We start from the raw sequence: 21,922 nt of genomic DNA, 5'->3' as shown, positions 1-21,922 counted from the left end.
GGCGCAGAGCCGGGCCGAGGGAGGGCGACCGAGAGGGAATCCGCCCCGCCTTCCCCAGGCCCCGCCCGCCCTGCTTCAGTTCCCGGCATTGCCACTAGGGGGCGGCCGCGGTCCCCGCAGCGCCTGTAGCCGCGAAGCCGAGCGGCCCAGGTTTCCAGCCGGACCCCTTTTCCAGCGGGGCCCCAGCATGGTTGCCCCCAGGGCTGCGGGTCGGGAAGCCTCCGCGTTCTCGTTTCCCTGACGGTCCCGGCTCCTGTGCTCTCCTTCCCCTCCCCAGGCCACTCGAGCAGACATGTTTGCCAAGGCCTTTCGGGTCAAGTCCAACTCGGCCATCAAGGGGTCGGACAGGTGAGGGAGAGAAGGGGCCGGACAGGTGAGGGAGAGGAGGGGCCTGCTCCGCCCGCCGGGGCACCCAGACATTTCTCAGTGCAGAGGCTGGCCCACTGCCTCTCTGAGCTAGCTCAGCCGACCTGGGGTGGAGGCCGAGGGAATGTCCAGCCGGGGAGCGGGGGTGGGTTCGACTCATTTTGAGGGCGGAGATGGAGAGCAGGCCTGGTTTGTCTCCCCCGCTATCTTTTGGATATTCTAGTTAGTTTAAAGGAAACCGTAATTCAGCCAGCGCTTACTGACTGCGGTCTACATCAGGTGTTGAGGGTTCAAACACGAAGGATTACAGGTTCCCCGCCCTCCAAAGAGCCTCGAGTCCCTTAGGAAAAATCAGAGGGGCACCGAGAACTACAACTACGGGAGAAAAAGGATGTAGTGGTTACTTCTGGCAGGAGAGACAGATGGAGGGTGAAGTGGGAGAGAATTAAGGGCCATGTTTTAAGAACTGGGTCTGTTACACAGTGTTGCAGATGCTGATACCACGTTGCGAATTTTGGAACCAGTGTTCTCTAGTCACTCTTGGTGCCCTCGTAGAGCTTTTTAACCATAAACTGACAGATTCGCCAGGCAGATGTGAGGAAAGGGGTGGGTCCAAGGGCTAGGCATGGAGTCTGGAAGGTAGGGCTGGGTTTCTAGTCAGGCTAACCTGGTTACTCACTGGTTCTCAGTTTTCCTCTTTCTTTGTAAAACGGAAAGACTTGGCCCCAGGAATATGTGAAAATAGATGAGACATTGGATGAGAAAGAGAATAGGATGTTTTGGAAGAGTGTATGAGAATAGGGCATCATAAACCAGCTTTTCCTTGGCCCTTGTGATTTTATAGGAAGTCCTTCGGAGTCCTTCCTATTTATTAAAATCCGTCCAGGCAGGACTCACGCCAGGTATTGGTTTGCTTTCTGCAGGAGAAAGCTTCGGGCTGATGTGACCACTGCTTTCCCCACTCTTGGAACAGATCAGGTCTCTGCCTTAGTACCTGGAAAGGAAGAGCTCAACGTTGTGAAGTTGTATGCTCACAGAGGGGATGCAGTGACTGTGTACGTGTGTGGTGGTAACCCCATCCTATTTGAACTGGAGAAAAACCTATATCCAACAGGTATGTCAATAGGATGGAGATGGCCATTACTATTATCCTTGCCTAACATCTGTTTCTCCTTTCTTTCACTAAACTGCCTTACTTAAAACGTGAAGTGCAAAATCTCCCAATATCATCCCTAAGGATCTTTTTGGACCCAGTGTCCCTAGAATTGGGTCTTTCAAGATCAAAAACTGCTACAGGAGGGAGAATAACAGGGCTAACACAAGAAGAGGATAAGTTGGCAAGGGACGTTCTGAGATGAAGGAATAATAATTCATAGTGGGTTAAGTAGGGATGGAGCAGAGGTCTTGAAAAGGGTGGGATTTCAGGACATGTAAAAAATATTCTTAAAACTTCATTAGCAGGATTTTCTTAAGAAACTGAAGAGATACGGTGATAGGAAGGAAGCTAGGTTAATTAAACTACATACCCAGCTGTCTTACTGATGTACTTCAATCGAGATACCTCACAGGATTCTTTCTGAGGCTCTGCCCGGCTCTCAGGATCCTTTGCTTTCTCTCTTTGTCACAGATCTCAGACATTCAGTGTCCTTTTCTCTTTTCCGTAGCTGCTGACGCCTACTTTGTCACTTGGGGCTCTTCTCCCCCAAGCTTGGCTGCAGCGGCGCAACGCGGTCGCCTTTGGGTCCCTGTGCCCCCACTCCACTTGGCGGCTCTACGAACATAGGCCCTTTTTGATCTAAGGTTTTACTGCTAATCACTGTGAACACAGAGGGAATAAAAATAATAAACATGGGGAAGTTTCAACATTTCCTACAGGCTGGCGCCCTGTTCTTCGCTTACTTGCTTCTGAGGTCACAGATGGAATCCTCGTTGGGTCTCTGTCCCCGCTTTTATCTACCGTGCCCATTGCTGCTGCCGCATCCAGGTGGAACCATAGGGGCCTCCCAGTCTCGAGTGACATCCAGTTTTTTAAGTATCTGCCTGCTTTAAGAAGGAAACCTCTTTGGGCCTCACAGCCTCCCCTCTAGCTTTGAGTTGAGTTTCTTTTCTATTTCTTAATTTAAGTGACCTTAGTGTTTGGCTTGCCAGTTCCCTAGGGGATTGACCTTTTGGCAATAAGTCTTTCTGTGTCTCTTTTTGGGCAGTATACACCTTGTGGTCCTATCCTGACCTTCTCCCAATGTTCACAACATGGCCTCTGGTGCTCGAAAAACTGGTCGGGGGAGCAGGTAAGAGGATTTTCCTATATTCTGGCTATTGGCCAAAACCTACTTAGTAAGGGCCAACTACTTTAATAAATGCACCCATTTCCTGTATTCATACAATTGGAAAATGAATTTTTCCCCCATGTGTGTTTCCTCCCTCACTTGGCTGCTTCCATAAGGTCCCTGGGCCGCTAGGACCCTGTTGAAAGGCCTCAATAAGCTTCGTACTTTGCACTTAAATCGGAAAATGCTTTGTGAACCATATGCTATACTTTAAATCAATAAGCTAAATTTTGGAAAGCAGAATAAGAGATCATGGAACCTGACTGTCAGCTTGGTGCTTCAGTTTGACCACTAGCCCCCCCCAAAGGGAAAAGGTCTGATGCTTAGGTTGCATTTCTTAATTTTCATTATAAATAACCTAGTTGATACTTCATAAGTGTTTGTTGGTTGAGTGAATGCATAAATGATGAAGTAAAACTTGGAATTGCTTAGAGGCAGAATGTGCGTTGTGATGCTTTTGTCTTGTTTGCCGCAGATCTGATGCTGCCGGGCCTGGTGGTGCCCCCTGCTGGTCTGCCGCGGGTACAGAACGGGGACCTCTGTGCCATCGCCTTGGTGGGGAACAGGTATGTGCCTGTCCGCTGGGCCTTTGGGGGAAGACTTAGGTGACACTGGGGAAGGGGCTGGGAAAGGACAACTTCCAAAGCTTATGGGTAAAGATTAAAAGAGAAAAATGGGTTCTTCTTCCCGAAGCAGAGAGTGGGCCATGGGGGAATGGCAGTGAGCCTGTGTGGGTGTCCACATAGCTCAGCTGAGCATATTTGCTGCTGTTTTTCTTTCTTTCTTAATAATTTTACATTTATGTAAGAGTTGCCAAGATAGTATAGAGTTCTTACCCGGCTTCCTTTAATGATAATGTTTTATATAACTATAGTACAGTTATCAAAACTAAGAAATTAACGTTGGTACAATCCTATTAATACAATTGTAGACTTTGTTCATATTCCCTCAGTTCTTCCACGAAATGTCTTTTTTCCACTCAAGGATCCGATCTAGGACAGCACATTGCATTTAATTGTTGTGTCTTGTCTCTTGTCTGTGACATTTTCTTGGTCTTTCCTTGTTTTTCATGGCCTTAACACTTTTTTCTCCGTCATCCACATCATCATCCTTTTTTCTTTTTTAAAGATTTTATTTATTTATTTCAGAGAGAGAGAGAGAGCGTGCACGAGCTGGGTGAGGGGCAGAGGGAGAAGCAGACTCCCTGCTGAGCAGGGAGCCCTATGTGGGGCTCGATCCCGGCTTGATCCCGGCTTGATCCCGGGAATCTGGGATCGTGACCTGAGCCGAAGGCAGACGCTTAACTGACTGAGCCACCCAGGCACCCCTCATCATCCTTTTTATTCAAATTATTTTAATAGCTTTATTCAAATGTGGTTTTCATACTGTAAAATTCACCTATTTCTCAAATGTATAGTTCAGTGATTTGTAGTGTATTTGCAGAGCTGTTCAGCCATCACCACACAGCTTCTTTTTAAAAATAAATTAGGAAGTAATCATATAAACAGTTCTGAAAAATCAAACCCCCCTCACCCCAAAGCCCTTTGCTCCTAGAAGTATCATCGGATACATATATTGAGTGCGTGTATATGTTTGTGTATGAAAATGTATGATTTGGGTATGTATGTTTAAAAATACAAATAAACAGAACTATACTTTATATTGTTTTTTCACTTAAGATCAAGGGGCCATTTTCCACATCAGCAAGCTCAGTTATGCTGAGTCTTCTTACCTCCTCTGTGGTGATGGACCTCCTACGTGGTCCTCTCCTAATGGACCTTGTGGTTGCCTCCAGTTTGTCTTCATCACGAACAGTCTTACTGATGCCTCTAGGGACACCAGTGCCATTATTGTTCCAGAGTGGATCCTAAGAAGCAGAACTATTAGGCTAAAGATCAGGTGTATTTTTCTGCTGCCCTACAAGAAAGCTGTATCCATTGTCACTCCCACCTACAGGGTATGTGGAGCCTGTTTTCCTACACTCCACCAACACTGGATACAATGGGTTATTTTCATTTGTGTCATCCCGGGTGAGCAATGATATCTCATTATTTTGCTCATTGCTGCTTTGAGAGAGAAAAGAGAGACTGTAGGCACGGGAGGGGTCAGTGTTCAAAGATCTTAATGTTGCTACTCATGTTCTCCTGTTTTCCTTGAACCTTTTGGAACCAAGTACCTAGAAATGTTTCCTTCCGTGTTGAACTGGCACAACTTGCAGTTGAAAAGGTTGGTGGTGTCACTGCTTTCCTGTTATTCTATCCAGAACAGGAGAAAACTACAGAAATGTATATTTGGCCTGCTTGGTTTGGCCTTTAGACTGTGTTGGGGGATGAAGCTTGAGAGTGGTTTGTGGCCGAGAATAAAGGTACAAGGAGGTTTATTAATAATACAAACTATTGTTCGAGACCTAAGTTTCTGAGCCATTGACTCCTCCAGAGGTGGAAGGAAAAGACCCCTCTTTTAGGAACTGAGAAAGAAACCAGATTCAAAGTTTCCGTGGCAGGAGTTGACCTCTGGGGACAGTCAGTGGGGACACCAGGTTAGCAAACATCTTTCTTAAGTTCAGGTTGGGAACTCTGCCCTTGAATCATCTCCCTTGTGCCCAGGTGACCCTGCCAGGCTTGTATGTCCCCCCACTGTTATCCAGTTGGTCACCCGTCCTTATGGGCAGTGTGTGGGCAATGCTTGAGTAACACTGGGCCAGAGGCGGTTTCTCATTTGGGCTTTGGAAGTTTTTGTAGTTACTGTAAATGTGATTGTTTTCGATCTTCTGGACACACCCAGTTCTTAGATTGCTCGTTACACAGAGCGAGGCCTGTTATAAAGAGCCAACTCAGAAGGAACCTCTCGAGTTAGTGCCACTGTTTATCTCTTCTCTCTTCCCTGAGGTATCCCACAGCCTCATTTATGGCATACAATTGTCCTTCCTTTTGAAGCTCTGTATAGGATGGCTAGGCCTTTAAGGTAGGGGAGGTAATTTTATAGTTTTGAAATTAAAGGGAACTTTAAATATCCTTGCAAGTCCTGCCTGGGTTTGATTCATTATAGGAATAAAAACAAACAGTGATAACGTCAACAGAGGAGTTATTTATACAGAAGGGGAATGTTTGGTCAAGGGATTCTTGAAAGTTGTATTTATAGGTAATCGGAAGAAAACTGAGGCTGGACTGAGTTTCGTTTTGTGATACAGGCGGTTGCTTCAGATTTGCAAATGTGGTGCTTTTAGCACATGAGTGGAAAGATGCCCCTGACATGTGCCCTTCTGAAAAGCTTTCCCTGACCCACGTCTCTGGCTTCCTCCTCCTCAGAGCCCCTGTTGCCATCGGAGTTGCTGCCATGTCCACAGCTGAGATGCTGACTTCGAGCCTCAAGGGAAGGGGCTTCTCCATGCTGCACACCTACCGGGACCACTTGTGGTGGGTCCTCTGTCTCTTCTGTTTTACAGAGAGCTGGGTGGGTGGAGAGGGCATGGGGCCTGGATTCACAAGTGAGAGTTTGGGGCCCTGCCATGTCTGTAGGCAAGTTGCTGATTCCAGACATTCATTTCTTCACTAAATGTGGAGGAAAAAATGGATGGATGGATTGGTTGGTTGGTTTAACTTTTTTTTTTTCTTGTTTGGGGAAGAAATTACAGAGAACTTTGATTATTTTCTAGGTGAACGGTAGAATCCTAGGCCTAGAAGAAGACCTTAGGGACTGTCTACTCTGCCTCTCCGCACTGTGATATTCTTTATTTTTATAGCTTCGGTAGATGCTGCCTTATCTGCCACCCACATTGAGGCATCTTCTTGCCTCACAGCGAGTGCTCAGAAATTCTCACTTCTGAATCCAAATCAAAGCAGAGTAGATCCTCAGGCACCACGGTCATAACCTGATCATTTTTCTGTTGTTCAGGTTTCACATTGCAGATCTCCTCCCCATTATGGAAGTCACGTTTTCTCACTGTAATAATTGCTTTCTAAAACCACATACTAGTTTCTTCTTTGGTTATTTTCTTGTCGTTTTACCAAAACAGTAAATAGGGCTTTTCTTGAAAGTGATGTAGCTGGTCTTTTGGCCAAGTGTTGTGGCCTGTTGGTGTAGAGTCATCCTAACATTTCTAGCCCAGCCTTGGAGTTCCTCCTTTTATAAGACTTGGCCAAAGCCCGCCCTGCTGGAGGAGGTACAACCGCAGTTGGGGTCTCCGCAGACGTTTGAGGGCTGCTTACCGATGTTCTCCAGACGCCCTGCTTTCTGTCAGTCTGCACAATGGCTGTCAAGGTCACGTTGCCTGAATTGTTCCACCAGTGGCTGCTTCAGTTCCCCTGCCCCCACCTTTTAAAAATATTTATGTACTTACCTCATCAGAATCGCTTAAACACATAGTCTGGCCTCACTATTCACAATACTATTGAGACTTGCTGCAACCGTTAGTGAAAACTCGGTTTGGTTTCCGTCATCTCGTGCTGCATGCTCCGTATGTGGCATCGCTTTTTTTCCTGTCTTCCTAAGGCTTGTGGCATGAAAGCGTGTCATCACTACTGTGCAAGTTAGAGCGCATCCTGATAGAACACAGAAGCAACTGACTTGCAGTCCCGGAGCAGGCCGGGTGCTTATACTTTGTCATGTACTCTGAGCCTCGGATCGGATCTCACCAAACTCGTACTGCGGATGCATTTGCCGCCTTAAACTTTTGTTATTGAATTCAAAATGGTTTTATTTTTAATTCACATGAGGGGAATCCTTTTGGGGGCTTCTCTTTAACTGCTTTTTCTTTTATCTTTCTTTGTCCCCAGATGTGGATGAGTGATATTATTATTCCTTTGGGATAGGATAGGTTGGAGGCAAGAATTACTCTCCCCATTTCAGAGATGAGGAAGCTGAGGCATGGGATTTTTCTGGGCCCAGAATTGGGAATGGGGTTTAGATGAGAGCCCGGGCTCTCTGCCCTCCCCTGGACACCCCTGCCTGTGGCTCTCACTCTTTCCGGACTCCCAGCTGACCCTGACCAGGATCAGAGAATGCTGTGGCTGCCGCTCGGCGTTTCTGACGTGCAGTTTTTCCAGGAGATCTGGAGACAAGTCTTCTCCACCTTCCTTGGCTCCACTGGCCCTGGATCCCCCAGATCTCAATGAAGAGAAGGGGTCTGTCCAGGCAGACCCCACCCTGCAGGGAGACGTGAGGCGCCTGACCCTGGAGGGAGAGGACAAGGCGAATGGCGAGGTTCGACAGCAGATGTGTGGGGAGAAGTCCCTGTCAGAAGCCTCAGAAGACCCCAGCGTCAGGGGCCTGAACCCAGACCCCACAGACAGGAAGAGCCTAAAAGGTATAGCTCTGGGAGTAGAAGGACCCACCTCCTCTCGATTTAGGAAACGTGTTCTACTCTGCTTCTGACCAGAGCGGTGCCGAAGCTCTAGAACGGCAAAGTCCTTATCTTTGGTGAGGGTGGTGATGCAGCCCTTTGACGTCGCACCAGGGAGTCCTTGCCCCACAAGTCCTGCTTCCCGGCATGCCAGTGTGCCCTGGCGTTTGGACTGCTTCCAGCTACAGAGGCCTCCGCGGTCTCTTCTGGTTCTGACTTCTCTGTCAGAGAAGCATTTGCTTCTGGCCGGGGGGGGGGGGGGGGGGGGGCCCTGGTGGCTGGACCCCTCCTCTGGGGTGTGCCCTCTTTAAAGGCTCATTGCTCAAGAGAGTCTGGGAGCTTTGGGACCCGGGAATGGGTTCCTTCCAGGGCTGAGGGGGTGAGGCAGGGGTGGAGCTGGGTGGGGTTTACTTGTACTGCACCAGGCATTCTGTATCCTTCAGAAAAATATGGTTCTTGTCTTTTCCTTGCAGAGCAAATGGATGAACTGTTACAGCGATGCTTCTTGCATGCTTTAAAGTGCCAAGTCAAAAAAGCTGACCTCCCTTTACTCACCAGCACGCTCCTTGGCAGCCACATGTTCTCCTGCTGGTACGGAAGGCAGGGTGTGGGCCGCAGGGCTTTCTCTGGTGCATTGGTGGTGTGTCAGGACAGGATGGGGGAATTGGTTGAGGGACATGCTGTGGAAACAGTGGAGTGGAGTTGATCTGGCAAATAAATCAGGTCCTGAGTTTTAAAAACTTAAATTTTAGCCAGTGAAAGGTTGTTGAAGAAATGAAGGTTAAAATTCCCAAGATTCTCTGAGCACTGCCTCTGCTATGGTAATTCTGGGCCGGCTCGGCGTGAATCAGGCAGCACATCCTGTCCAGGAAGCATCCTGGGGCAGCCTTTTTGTCAAGAGGCTTCTTCCGGAACATTCAACCCCTTTACACTTTCCCTGCAAAGTAGGTGGGCCACATTATATTGTATCAGGAGGAAGAGTCATTGTGGGGGGAGGCCATTGGGGTGGCCCCAAACACAGGCCACCAAGAGAGACAGTAATACATGCAGATAGAACCTGGGCTTTGGAAACAGCCATCTGGATGCAAATGCCAGTTCTCTAGGGTTTTAGAGCAAGGTGAATTTGAACTTGTTATCGGGCTTCTCTGAACCCGAATTTCCAGCACTTGTAGGATTGTTGTCAAGATTCACTGACCTCACATTTAATAAGCAGCCAGGAAAAATCCTATCAGAAGGTTTGCTCCTTGATTGATATACCACAACTCAACTTTTCTCTTTTTGAGAATTTTGTTCTGTTTTTTTAAAAAGTGGTTTTGATGTAATTCTCTTCCTGCTTACATGTGGGCTCCTTTAAGGCGTCCTGTACAAGGTGGGTCTGGAGCATGTGGTGGGACACTTGGTAATTTCTGCTGACCTTGCTGGGTTATAAGTAACTGGGAAAGAGATCCTAGAATCTTCTCTGGGATAGAGGTTCTTAACCTGGGGCGGGTTCTAGAAGGACTCTCTATGAATCCCAAGGCTATTGCTTGCCACATTTTGAGAGAAGACTTACGTTCTGAGAAGAGGGCCTGATTATGGCTTTCATGGGAACCTCCCCCCAAAAACTAACAGCTGTAGGGTGGGGGTTCACAAAGTCTTTCTCTCAAGAGCCAGATCTCGTAGGCTTTGCAGACCAGTCTCTGTTGCAGCTCCTCAGCTCTAGTGCGTCAGCAGACAGTAGATGAATGGCTGTGGCCAGATAGGGCCTACGGGATAGAGTGCCGGTCCTGCCCTTGGCCCAGCTGCCTCAGTGAGCTTGATGTTGGCAGGGTTCACCTTGAGGCGAAGCTTTGGAGGCCACAGGTGGTGGTCCAGTTCGAGAGGACTCTAAAGCTCTATCCAGTACAGGAGCCACTATCCACATGTGGCTATTTAAATTTAAACTAATTAAAATTAAATAAAATTTAGAATTTAGTTCCTCGGTCACATTAGTTGTGCGTCAAGTGCTTAACAGCCCACATGCAGCCAGTGGCTGCCGTGTTGGATGACAGGTAGAGAACATTCCGTGTTTACAGAAAGGGCAGTTACACAGCAGTGATCTAGGGTGTCCTAAAGTCGGTACCCTCTCGGCTGCCGCCCCTGGGCAGAGGGCTCTGGAATAGCAGCTTCTTTCTGAACATGGAGGAGGAAGGCTGAGGAAAAATGCCCTCCTCTCAGCAGCTTTGTTAGCTTCACTTGTTTTCCGTCTGCCACCAGCCCTGAAGGACGACAGCTGGACGTGAAGAAATCAAGCTACAAAAAGGTAAGCAGGTACCTTGTCTGCAGACCCACACAGAGAGATGTGTAGGCTTGCACGCGCCATGAGCTGGACGGACCCCGGGGAAGCCCCGTCTGTAGGGCTTGGGCTAGAACTAAGCTTTTTGATTCCAGGTATGGGGGGCGCAGGGGAGGGGGAAAGAAAACCCTCCCTGGGTTGAGGCAGTTGGGAGAGCACCCGCTGCCCTGTCCCCCTCCCGCCCCTTTGCATCTGCCCAGAGCTCTGGAAGCCTTCACCAGTCAGCCTCAGGGCGGGGCCTCCCGGTTCCCGGTTTGCTGAGGGCAGGGACTGTCAGGCGTCCATCCCCAGGAGCGGCCCCGCTCGGCGTGCGGCCCGTCGGGGGCTCAGAGTGGGCGTGGGGCCCATGGAGTCCCTACCCGGCCTCTCTCCCCCAGCTCTCTAAGTTCCTGCAGCAGATGCAGCAGGAGCACATTATACAGGTGCAGGAGCTGAGCAGAGGGGTGCAGAGCGTGGAGCCCGTGGAGTCCCTACCCTGCCCTCTCTCCCCCAGCTCTCTAAGTTCCTGCAGCAGATGCAGCAGGAGCACATTATACAGGTGGAGGAGCTGAGCAGAGGGGTGCAGAGCGTGGGGCCCGTGGAGTCCCTACCCGCCCTCTCTCCCCCAGCTCTCTAAGTTCCTGCAGCAGATGCAGCAGGAGCACATTATACAGGTGGAGGAGCTGAGCAGAGGGGTGCAGAGTGTGGGGCCCGTGGAGTTCCTACCCTGCCCTCTCTCCCCCAGCTCTCTAAGTTCCTGCAGCAGATGCAGCAGGAGCACATTATACAGGTGCAGGAGCGGAGCAGAGGGGTGCAGAGCGTGGGGCCCGTGGAGTCCCTACCCGGCCTCTCTCCCCCAGCTCTCTAAGTTCCTGCAGCAGATGCAGCAGGAGCACATTATACAGGTGCAGGAGCGGAGCAGAGGGGTGCAGAGCGTGGAGCCCGTGGAGTCCCTACCCTGCCCTCTCTCCCCCAGCTCTCTAAGTTCCTGCAGCAGATGCAGCAGGAGCACATTATACAGGTGGAGGAGCTGAGCAGAGGGGTGCAGAGCGTGGGGCCCGTGGAGTTCCTACCCTGCCCTCTCTCCCCCAGCTCTCTAAGTTCCTGCAGCAGATGCAGCAGGAGCACATTATACAGGTGGAGGAGCTGAGCAGAGGGGTGCAGAGTGTGGGGCCCGTGGAGTCCCTACCCGCCCTCTCTCCCCCAGCTCTCTAAGTTCCTGCAGCAGATGCAGCAGGAGCACATTATACAGGTGCAGGAGCTGAGCAGAGGGGTGCAGAGCGTGGGGCCCGTGGAGTCCCTACCCTGCCCTCTCTCCCCCAGCTCTCTAAGTTCCTGCAGCAGATGCAGCAGGAGCACATTATACAGGTGCAGGAGCTGAGCAGAGGGGTGCAGAGCGTGGGGCCCGTGGAGTTCCTACCCTGCCCTCTCTCCCCCAGCTCTCTAAGTTCCTGCAGCAGATGCAGCAGGAGCACATTATACAGGTGGAGGAGCTGAGCAGAGGGGTGCAGAGCGTGGGGCCCGTGGAGTCCCTACCCTGCCCTCTCTCCCCCAGCTCTCTAAGTTCCTGCAGCAGATGCAGCAGGAGCACATTATACAGGTGGAGGAGCTGAGCAGAGGGGTGCAGAGCGTGGGGCCCGTGGAGTTCCTACCCTGCCCTCTCTCCCCCAGCTCTCTAAGTTCCTGCAGCAGATGCAGCAGGAGCACATTATACAGGTGGAGGAGCTGAGCAGAGGGGTGCAGAGCGTGGGGCCCGTGGAGTCCCTACCCGGCCTCTCTCCCCCAGCTCTCTAAGTTCCTGCAGCAGATGCAGCAGGAGCACATTATACAGGTGCAGGAGCGGAGCAGAGGGGTGCAGAGCGTGGGGCCCGTGGAGTCCCTACCCTGCCCTCTCTCCCCCAGCTCTCTAAGTTCCTGCAGCAGATGCAGCAGGAGCACATTATACAGGTGCAGGAGCTGAGCAGAGGGGTGCAGAGCGTGGGGCCCGTGGAGTCCCTACCCTGCCCTCTCTCCCCCAGCTCTCTAAGTTCCTGCAGCAGATGCAGCAGGAGCACATTATACAGGTGGAGGAGCTGAGCAGAGGGGTGCAGAGTGTGGGGCCCGTGGAGTCCCTACCCGCCCTCTCTCCCCCAGCTCTCTAAGTTCCTGCAGCAGATGCAGCAGGAGCACATTATACAGGTGCAGGAGCTGAGCAGAGGGGTGCAGAGCGTGGGGCCCGTGGAGTCCCTACCCTGCCCTCTCTCCCCCAGCTCTCTAAGTTCCTGCAGCAGATGCAGCAGGAGCACATTATACAGGTGCAGGAGCGGAGCAGAGGGGTGCAGAGCGTGGGGCCCGTGGAGTCCCTACCCTGCCCTCTCTCCCCCAGCTCTCTAAGTTCCTGCAGCAGATGCAGCAGGAGCACATTATACAGGTGGAGGAGCTGAGCAGAGGGGTGCAGAGCGTGGGGCCCGTGGAGTTCCTACCCTGCCCTCTCTCCCCCAGCTCTCTAAGTTCCTGCAGCAGATGCAGCAGGAGCACATTATACAGGTGGAGGAGCTGAGCAGAGGGGTGCAGAGTGTGGGGCCCGTGGAGTCCCTACCCGCCCTCTCTCCCCCAGCTCTCTAAGTTCCTGCAGCAGATGCAGCAGGAGCACATTATACAGGTGCAGGAGCTGAGCAGAGGGGTGCAGAGCGTGGGGCCCGTGGAGTCCCTACCCGGCCTCTCTCCCCCAGCTCTCTAAGTTCCTGCAGCAGATGCAGCAGGAGCACATTATACAGGTGCAGGAGCGGAGCAGAGGGGTGCAGAGCGTGGGGCCCGTGGAGTCCCTACCCTGCCCTCTCTCCCCCAGCTCTCTAAGTTCCTGCAGCAGATGCAGCAGGAGCACATTATACAGGTGCAGGAGCGGAGCAGAGGGGTGCAGAGCGTGGGGCCCGTGGAGTCCCTACCCTGCCCTCTCTCCCCCAGCTCTCTAAGTTCCTGCAGCAGATGCAGCAGGAGCACATTATACAGGTGGAGGAGCTGAGCAGAGGGGTGCAGAGTGTGGGGCCCGTGGAGTCCCTACCCGCCCTCTCTCCCCCAGCTCTCTAAGTTCCTGCAGCAGATGCAGCAGGAGCACATTATACAGGTGGAGGAGCTGAGCAGAGGGGTGCAGAGCGTGGGGCCCGTGGAGTTCCTACCCTGCCCTCTCTCCCCCAGCTCTCTAAGTTCCTGCAGCAGATGCAGCAGGAGCACATTATACAGGTGGAGGAGCTGAGCAGAGGGGTGCAGAGTGTGGGGCCCGTGGAGTCCCTACCCGCCCTCTCTCCCCCAGCTCTCTAAGTTCCTGCAGCAGATGCAGCAGGAGCACATTATACAGGTGCAGGAGCTGAGCAGAGGGGTGCAGAGCGTGGGGCCCGTGGAGTCCCTACCCTGCCCTCTCTCCCCCAGCTCTCTAAGTTCCTGCAGCAGATGCAGCAGGAGCACATTATACAGGTGGAGGAGCGGAGCAGAGGGGTGCAGAGCGTCGTGGCCGTGGACTGGAGGCACCCGAGGTGAGTGCGGGGCCTGCCCGCTGGAGCGCGGCCGCCGCAGGGCACCTGGGCCCCGGGCTGCGGACTGTCAGATGCTAGTGTAAAACGTGTTTTTTCTTTCCTTCTGCTGGGTTTCAGGATCACATCTTTCGTCATACCCGAGCCCTCCCCGACCTCCCAGACTATCCAGGCGGGTAGCAGGGATCAGCCCTATCACCCTCCAGATATAAAACCCCTCTACTGTGTCCCAGCCAGCATGACCCTGCTCTTCCAGGAGTCTGGCCACAAGTGAGTTTTTGGAGAGCAGCCCTCCTCTGCCTGCTTGGTGTTCCGGCCTGTAGTTCCTCTCAAGCTGAGTAGCCTTCCTCTGTGACCGGCAGAACCTGCGGCGCCCCTGGTCCCCCTTTCTCCCACATCCAGCTTCAAGCCTCCTTCCCCTGGGCAGTGTCTCTGACTAAACGAACAAGAGCAGGTGCCTCCCTTTCCTCCCTGTAATCATCCTTCACGAGGCCCTGCTCACCTCAGTCAGGAAAGGGAAGACAACAAAGCTCAAAAAGCCAAGGAAAGCAGCCTACTGAGCAGAGAGTGAGTCTTGGTATCTGCAGTTTGTCTCTTGGCACAGCACGAACTAACCCCCCGCCCCCTGTCACTTCTGACCTAGGAAGGGGAGCGTTCTCGAGGGTGCTGAGGTCCGGACGATCATCATCAACTATGCCAAGAAGAACGACCTGGTCGATGCGGACAACAAAAAGTGAGTGGCTGGGGAGCCCTGCTGAAGATCGGTCAATCCCTGACAGCACAGACTTGGATACACCTGTGGAGGATGTCTGGGATAGAGGGGAACGTAGGAGATCACAGCGTTTTTGAAAGAATCAAGACCAGTGGTTTCTAAACCATGGGCTGTGGACACCTAGACTTGTCCAGGGTGCTCGGATCCATATGTGGCGTCAACACTGGCTGTAGCCTGAGGACATGGTAGCTCATAGACATCCACGATTGGTTTTCCAAATGCACATGCCCTTGTGAGGAATCAAGTGCAGCTTAGAAAAATTTTACTGAAGTCATCATGGCTTTTTGGTATCCTCTATTTTCTTAGTAAGTTGGCACAAAAGGTAACTACTAAATGAAGAGCATTCCATTACCGTTTTTCTTTTTCACTTTCAAAAGACATCCCCATGATCAAAAAGTTGGGAACTAGCGGTCTGATCATGGTTAGGTAGCAGAACTGGGCCAAGAATCCTGGTGTGTGGATTTATCCCACTCCCCCCTCCACTGCTGGCTGCTCCCTTGTCCTTGGAAAACATACCGGACCTCCCATCCACAGCGTGCATCGCTTCATGGGCTCTGGTCCCTGAATTGGTTCTCGTGGTCCTGAATGACTACAAAGGACATAGAAGAGATGAATCCTGAGCTGGCCCTTGGGTCAGAAGGGGCGGGGCTGGCATTTCCTTATTGCCTCTTCTTTCCCTTTAGTCTCGTGAAATTGGATCCCATCCTATGTGACTGCATCTTAGAGAAAAATGAACAGCACACAGTCATGAAGCTTCCATGGGACAGTCTCCTGACCAGGTAGTGGGGATTGGCAGTCCCTCTCAAACGTTTCTATCCCCTCCCCTTATTGTCTATCCTTTGGACTTTAGAATCATCACTGCCTCAGTCTTTGACTTTCTCTCCATAATTCAACTGATACTAGTCTACATAAACACAGGCTTGGTAATTTTGATGTGGAGGATCCTTGGAATGGTTTGAGCCAACACAATATAGGAGAACTTAAAGGGAGAAAGAAAAAGAACAGTTAAAAATAAGAACTTCAAAAAGATTTAGAAGCAAAAAGAGGCTGGGAGAAATTGTCCTAAAGTCATCAAAGGAAAGACTCTATGCTCTTTCTTTTCCACAGAACAAAACTGAAAATAATTTCTATCAGGAGTTTGCAAACTACAACCCACAGGCCAAATCTGGCCTGCTACCTGTTGATGTAAATAAGCCACACGCATTTGTTCACTGTCTGTGGGCTGCTTTTGTGCTAACAGCGGCAGAGTTGGGTGGTTGCACATACCCTGTGGCCCTTAAAGCCTAGAATATTTCCTGTCTGGCCCTTTATAGAAAGTTTGTACAATCCCAGTATATATGATACCAAGAGAAAATCTGGTTAGATGAAAGGTAGACATTCTTTGTGGTAAAGGCTTTCTCTAGAAGATGAGTCGGAACACGTCACAGATGGGAAGCAGCACTTTACCAGGCTGGGTACGTGAGAGTCTTGAGACAGGAAGTCAATTCCCCAAGGCAGCCTGGGCAGAGTGTCAGAAGACCAGGCCACTGGACAGTTTCCAGGGGCTCAAGTCACTGATGAATCCCTTCCCTGAATCCCTGGGCCTTGACTTTGGCCATACTTCGGGGATCTTTAAAAAACATATATGCCTAATCGGAGTTTCTGATTTAATTGGCCTTGGATGCAGCCCCCTAGGTGAGGTCAGTGATTCCCAGTGCAGCCTGGGGCAAACCGCTGCCTACGCGAGCCTGGCTCACACCCAGCTGCCGCTAGCAGTGGGGAATGAGGAGATGATTTCTGTTGGCTTTATCAGTCTGTAGCTCACGAACTCCTGTTTCAGATGTTTGGAAAGATTGCAGCCTGCCTATCAAGTGACCTTTCCAGGACAAGAGCCCGTTATGAAGAAAGGCAAAATTTGCCCAATTGACATCACCCTAGCGCAGAGAGCGTCTAATAAAAAGGTAATTTTAAAAAAGACACAATGTTGAGGGGCGCCTGGGTGGCTCAGCTGGGTTAAGCGTCTGCCTTTGGCTCAGGTCATGGTCCTGGGGTCCTAGGATTGAGCCCCGCGCTGGGTTCCCTGCTCAGCAGGGAGTCTACTTCTCCCTCTCCCTAAGCCCCTCCCCCTGCTCGTGCTCTCTCTCTCTCCCTCTCCCTCTCCCTCCCTCCCTCTCTCCCTCTCTGCACGCTCTCTCAAATAAATAAATAAAATCTTTAAAGAAAAAAAAAAAAAAGGACAGTGTCGGAAGATGGTGATTTAATATCCCTGCTAAGTTCTAGTCTCTCTAATGTGATTGGAGGTATGTATGTATTTATTTATTTTTTCATTCATTCATTCATTTTTAAAGATTTTATTTATTAGAGAGAGAGAGAACGAGAGAGAGAGTGCACAAGCAGGGGGAGCTGCAGAGGGAGAGGGAGAAGCAAACTCCCTGCTGAGCATGAAGCACGACATGGGGCTCCATGCCAGGACCCTGGGATTATGACCTGAGCCAAAGGCAGATGCTTAACTAACTGAGCCACCCAGGTGCCCCGTGTTTGGAGGTTTTTAGATTTTGGCCTCAAACACCGCAAAGATTGTTTATGGAACAGCCATGTTTGTGTGAGTGGGCTGGGCCCTGTATAAAACAGGCAGAGCTGGCCCTCTCACCTCCTACCCTCTAGGATTTTGTGCTAGGACACTTGCTAGAGCCTAGTTACAAAGGTAAACAAGATTTTGTTTTTATTTTTTTCCTAGACCTGTTACGGGCTTTCAGCTCTTACTCATTCTATTACCTCTTGGGCCTTGCTCAGGGAAAAACAGCTTATAAAGAATTGCTGAAGGAAGTGAGTGTGTGTAGCCTGGCAACACAGAGTCCTAAGGAGCTAATTCTATCTGGCCCAAGTGTGTGAAAAGCTGTCCTTGGGAAAAGGAGTGCACTTAATGCTGAGATGCCTTGAGAAGACAGAAATAGGATTATTGGGTGGAAATCCCAAGCAGACAGACTTGGGTTCCAGATAAAGAACTTTCTAGTGTTTGGGTTATGCGAGTGGGCTTTAGCATTAGAGATATGGGCTCAAATGTGACCTTTGCCTTGCTGCTTGTCCTTGAGAAAGTGAATGTTTTTTTGCCTGAGTTTTCTTATATGAAAAATGGGGATAATACCCACCATATAAGGCATTGTGAGGGCCAAATGAAGGAAATACATGGGTGAAGCACTTAGAATAGTACTTGGCATTTAAGCAGTGAGTAAATGAGAACCAATAATGAGAACCTCAATAATAACTAGCAATAGCCACTATTTCCTGGGTGTGTAATTATGTGTCAGACTCTGTCCTAAGCAATTTCTGTATATACAGGTTTCCCCCGCTAGCTGAAAGTGGAGCATTCCTATGAAACCTTTTGTCAGCTGAAATGGGGTAAAGCAAAGAAGCAATTACCATGACTTTATATGGAAAAATTTTGAGCATTCCCAGACCCCAAAAAATAACTCTCTTAGGCTTTTCTGATACGTCAGGACACGTCTTGCTAACGGATGCACAGAATAACTGGAGATAAAGCACAGATGCTCCCAGGCACAGTTCAGAGATCTGGGGGCTGGGCGCTGAGGTGCTGAGTGTCGTCCCCGGGGCAGGAGCTTGGCGGGGGCCCCCCTCTCGCTGCCGCTCGGGGTGCGCGCTGCCTCTGTGAGGGCTCCCTGCAAAACCAGTGCTGAGCGCTATGTTCACTTTTCACCTTTCTTTGTAAGAGTGAAACCCTCCAGATTTCTTTCAGTTAGCAAAAAAAAAGTACTAACGTAGGTCTTTTCATAAGAGCGAAGTGGTGTACCGTGAACTTTGAAAAAGCAGGGGACATTTGTACTAGCTTATTGAAACACTATTAATATTAACGGTAACAGTTAGAATTGTCCCAAATTAAAACTGGTGCTTTCCAAAATAGGGAGTTCTTGTCTGGAGGTCTGCAAGCAACAATTGGGTGACCACTTGTTGGGGGAAGATGTAGTCCAGAGTGCATACATCAGGGAATAGATGTGACCTCTAATGTCTTATCGATTCTGAGGTTCTCTGGGGCTGGAGTCCCTTGACAAGCCTGGGTTATTTGGAACCTATGACTTTATTGAAAGCAGCCCTTCCCAACCCATTCCTGATGGTAACATACTCTACTATCTCTAGTCATGAATTCAAGAGAACTTGTCTCAAAAAGGGAAGAATTGTGACTTTTTTTTAAGTGTCAGTGTTTTTTTTTTAATCTCAAAATCACATATATGTCATTTGTGAAGTTGATAATAGAAAAATATTTGTGTTCCTGATGAGATGCTTGATATTAAGGAATTATTGTCCATTTATTTTTAGGTATGATGATGGTTTTGTCTTTATGTTTAAAAGAACCCTTATCAAAAAAAATAAATAAAAAATAAATAAAAGAACCCTTATCTTGTAGAGATAAGTACTAAAGCATTTGTAGATAAGATGATCTGATGTTTAGGAGGATTTGCTCTAAAGCAATAGGGACAGGGATATAGGTGAATTGAGGTTGGTCATGAGTCGATAATTGTTGAAATGATGGGAACATAGGAGCACAGTATTCAGTTCTACTTTTATTTATGTTTTTAATTCTCCATAACAAAAAGCCTTTTTTAAAAAAGTATGTTACAGGTGGGATAGAGAGTATTCCACTAAGTATGTAACACAGGTATTGGATGGGACGGAAAGAATCAGTAAGTATAAAAATAAACGATGTGGATGAAAAGGGCCCATGGTTGTCGGGACGGTGAACGCGGCGGGTGAAGAGGCTGCAGAGGCTCTAGCAGGCCCTGTGGAGGGAAGGGCATGCGGTCCCCCCACCACCTGTCTTCTGTCCCCGCAGGTGACTGTGGTCCGGAACTTGGAGGCCTACGGTCTGGACCCGTACTCGGTGGCGGCCGTGCTCCAGCAGCGGTGCCAGGCTAGCACGACCGTCACCCCTGCCCCTGGGGCCAAGGACGGCCTGCAGGTCCAGATCCAGGGAAACCAGGTCCGTCATCTCAGCCGGCTATTACTTGGTGAGCATCTCCTCTGGAGAAGAAGCGCGGGTCTGACTTGGCCAGAAACCTTCCCACCAACTCAAGCCCCTCTAGTCATCACAGCCGTAAATATGTATGTGTCTGTGGCCGTCAGTGTGTAGTGAGGGGCCGGCAAGAGACAGAGCTGATATTTGCGCCAGATGCTTTGGCCCCCAGAGTCAGTGCTCTCTCCACCATACTACTGGAGTAGTTTTCTTCCTGGTTTTCCCTTTTATAGAGCATCCCAGCCATGCTGGGTACTTTGCTGGGCTTTTTGCAGGCACCATCTCTCCTCATCATAACGATGTAGCAGAACTGTTTGTGTTTTGCAGCTGAGGAAGCCGAGGCTCAGAGAGGCTCAGTCCCTTGCCCTCGGATACTCAGCTGTTCAGCGCTGCAGCTGGGCTCCGGACTTGGCTTTGTCAGACCCCAGAGCCTAAGTTCTTTCTCCCAACTCTGGGTCACCCAGCCTCCGGCTTGTCCTTGATTCACGTCCCCTCTGCCTGAGTCCGCTTTGCGTCCCTCTCCTCTCAACACTCCTCGTGCCGCTCCAGTGCCTTCCGAACAGGCCCCTGTGCTCGATAAATCAGACCCTCCCAGTCCAACTCCCGTTCCCCTCGAGCTCTCTCCGGCAGCTCCCACCACCCCCCCACCCCCGCCTCAGGCCTCAGCCGCACTGTTGTCCTCACTGTTCCCCATGCACACTCGGTGCTTGTGTCCCTGTTCCCTCGCGCACTGTGCCCTCCCACAGCCCACCTCATCGGCCCAGCTCAGGGGTCCCGGGAAGCCTGTCTCAGAGTATGTCCCATTTTTTCTGTCCTTAAATTAGCATTTAAAATATTGCCTATGTGGCACTTTCTACTTGTGTTTGTTTTTCTGGTTAGTGTCTGCCCCTTGACCAGTTTTTTCTAATGTCTGAACCCCCTGCTAGACTGAGCAACTTAAGTCAGAGACCTTGCCTTCTTCATCCCTTTTTCACGCTCAGGGCCTGGCACATAGTGAATGCTCGATTAGCACATGTATTTTAGGGCCTAAGGCAGTACCCTGTAGTAAACTTTTGGAGTTGACCCCTTTAAGTGAAGAACCCGGTAGGAGGTGCTGAGAAGAAATACAGAGGAAAATAGACAAGCACATGACTGAACGCAGATGAACACGTTCTCTCTCCTGAGAAAATTATGAATGCCTCAAGTATATCTAGAAAGTGGCTCTCAGAGTGAAAATTGCTAAAATACACACATCAGCCATGAGGTGTAAGGATAAATGGCCCATCCCAGACAACTGCCCAGAGGAGCTGGGTTCGAGCTGGGTGTGGAAGAGCAGGTCACGGGATGCGGGTTGACTGAAGAGAAGTTGATAATGGGAATGTGCGCACAGTGGGGCCGGGGGTGGGAGGTAGCCATGTGGGTCAGGGCCCATGGGGGTCGGGGCCAACGAGGGACGTTGTGACACAAAGCATAGGTGGTGTTGGGGAGGGCATGCCCCACTTAGGAGTTTCTGCTTTTTGGATTGTAGAAGACTATCAGCTTCCTCGAAAACACATCCAAGGCCTAGAAAAGGCCCCCAAACCCGGCAAGAAGAAGTAACAGACTCCTGTTTCATGTGGTCGATCCAGTGGAAATCCAGGCTCTGGGCTGGTCATTTATACGAGCATTTTCAGCTTTTGCAAATGAAAAAATATAATTCTTTACCAAAATAAATTTTTATTCTAATCTAAATCTGGTTTCCTCCACTTAGCTAGACTGTTGTACTACATTTTCAAGTCATACGTCAGTTTACATCGATAGGAGAGGTGGTAGTGGAGTGGCTTTTCTATTCATGTGATTTCAGTGGTTTTAGTTCCTTTCCTGCTTTCAGGGCAGGTGGCTCATCCAAAGCTCAGGCAGGTAGGACCTTGTGTTTTGAAAGCCCTCTAGCAAATAGTCCACAGCCTCTTGCTCATCTGTTCCTACCCGCTAATTAACGTCCTTGCCCCAAAAGAGTCCCCTCACATCTCTAAAGAGTTAGTCGCCCAGAAGCAGCACTCAGCTGTTCTCTGCCATCAAGCCAGGCCAAAGAAGAAAGGCTTGGCTCTGAATGGCAGCAGCATTCCGGCTGGACAGGTAGAAGAAATCATGAAAGCATCTGGATTCCCCTGCACGATTCTTCCCCCGCGCTGGCACGCTGCCGCCCGCCGTAGTAAATCGTGAGGTGGCTTTGTTACAGGAAAGAGTCTTATCCAACTTTTGGGGGCTCGTGGAAGAGGTCTTCAGTTGGTCTTCAGAGAGTCTGTGAACTCCCTGAAATGGTGTGCAGGATTTTGTATGCTCCTTTTCCCAAG

The 21,922-nt window shown here is 50.3% G+C and overlaps 1 protein-coding gene across 9 annotated transcripts; it reads left to right on the top strand.

Moving 5' to 3' along the window:
* The first annotated feature begins 114 nt into the window (after nucleotides 1-114).
* On the top strand, nucleotides 115-21,320 carry EIF2D (eukaryotic translation initiation factor 2D). 9 transcript variants are annotated; one of them, XM_078078318.1, is made up of 15 exons: nucleotides 117-348; nucleotides 1,290-1,480; nucleotides 2,571-2,654; nucleotides 3,169-3,259; nucleotides 6,002-6,109; nucleotides 7,739-7,998; nucleotides 8,508-8,625; nucleotides 10,234-10,315; nucleotides 13,733-13,836; nucleotides 13,954-14,103; nucleotides 14,477-14,566; nucleotides 15,289-15,384; nucleotides 16,425-16,545; nucleotides 19,431-19,605; nucleotides 19,886-20,976. In XM_078078318.1, the coding sequence occupies exons 1-15, from the start codon at nucleotides 293-295 to the stop codon at nucleotides 19,939-19,941; spliced, it is 1,782 nt and encodes a 593-aa protein (XP_077934444.1). In that variant the 5' UTR covers nucleotides 117-292; the 3' UTR covers nucleotides 19,942-20,976. The 9 variants fall into 9 exon arrangements, with proteins under 9 accessions (XP_077934448.1, XP_077934444.1, XP_077934447.1 ...); XM_078078319.1 differs by lacking the exon at nucleotides 19,886-20,976 and adding an exon at nucleotides 21,118-21,320 and having other exon boundaries at nucleotides 119-348; nucleotides 13,778-13,836; XM_078078316.1 differs by lacking the exon at nucleotides 19,886-20,976 and adding an exon at nucleotides 21,118-21,320 and having other exon boundaries at nucleotides 119-348.
* Nucleotides 21,321-21,922: the final 602 nt, after the last annotated feature.

The sequence above is a fragment of the Halichoerus grypus genome, chromosome 7, assembly GCF_964656455.1.
Source record: "Halichoerus grypus chromosome 7, mHalGry1.hap1.1, whole genome shotgun sequence".
Classification (NCBI taxonomy): Eukaryota; Metazoa; Chordata; class Mammalia; order Carnivora; family Phocidae; genus Halichoerus; species Halichoerus grypus.
This window is presented reverse-complemented; position numbering and strand designations above follow the sequence as displayed.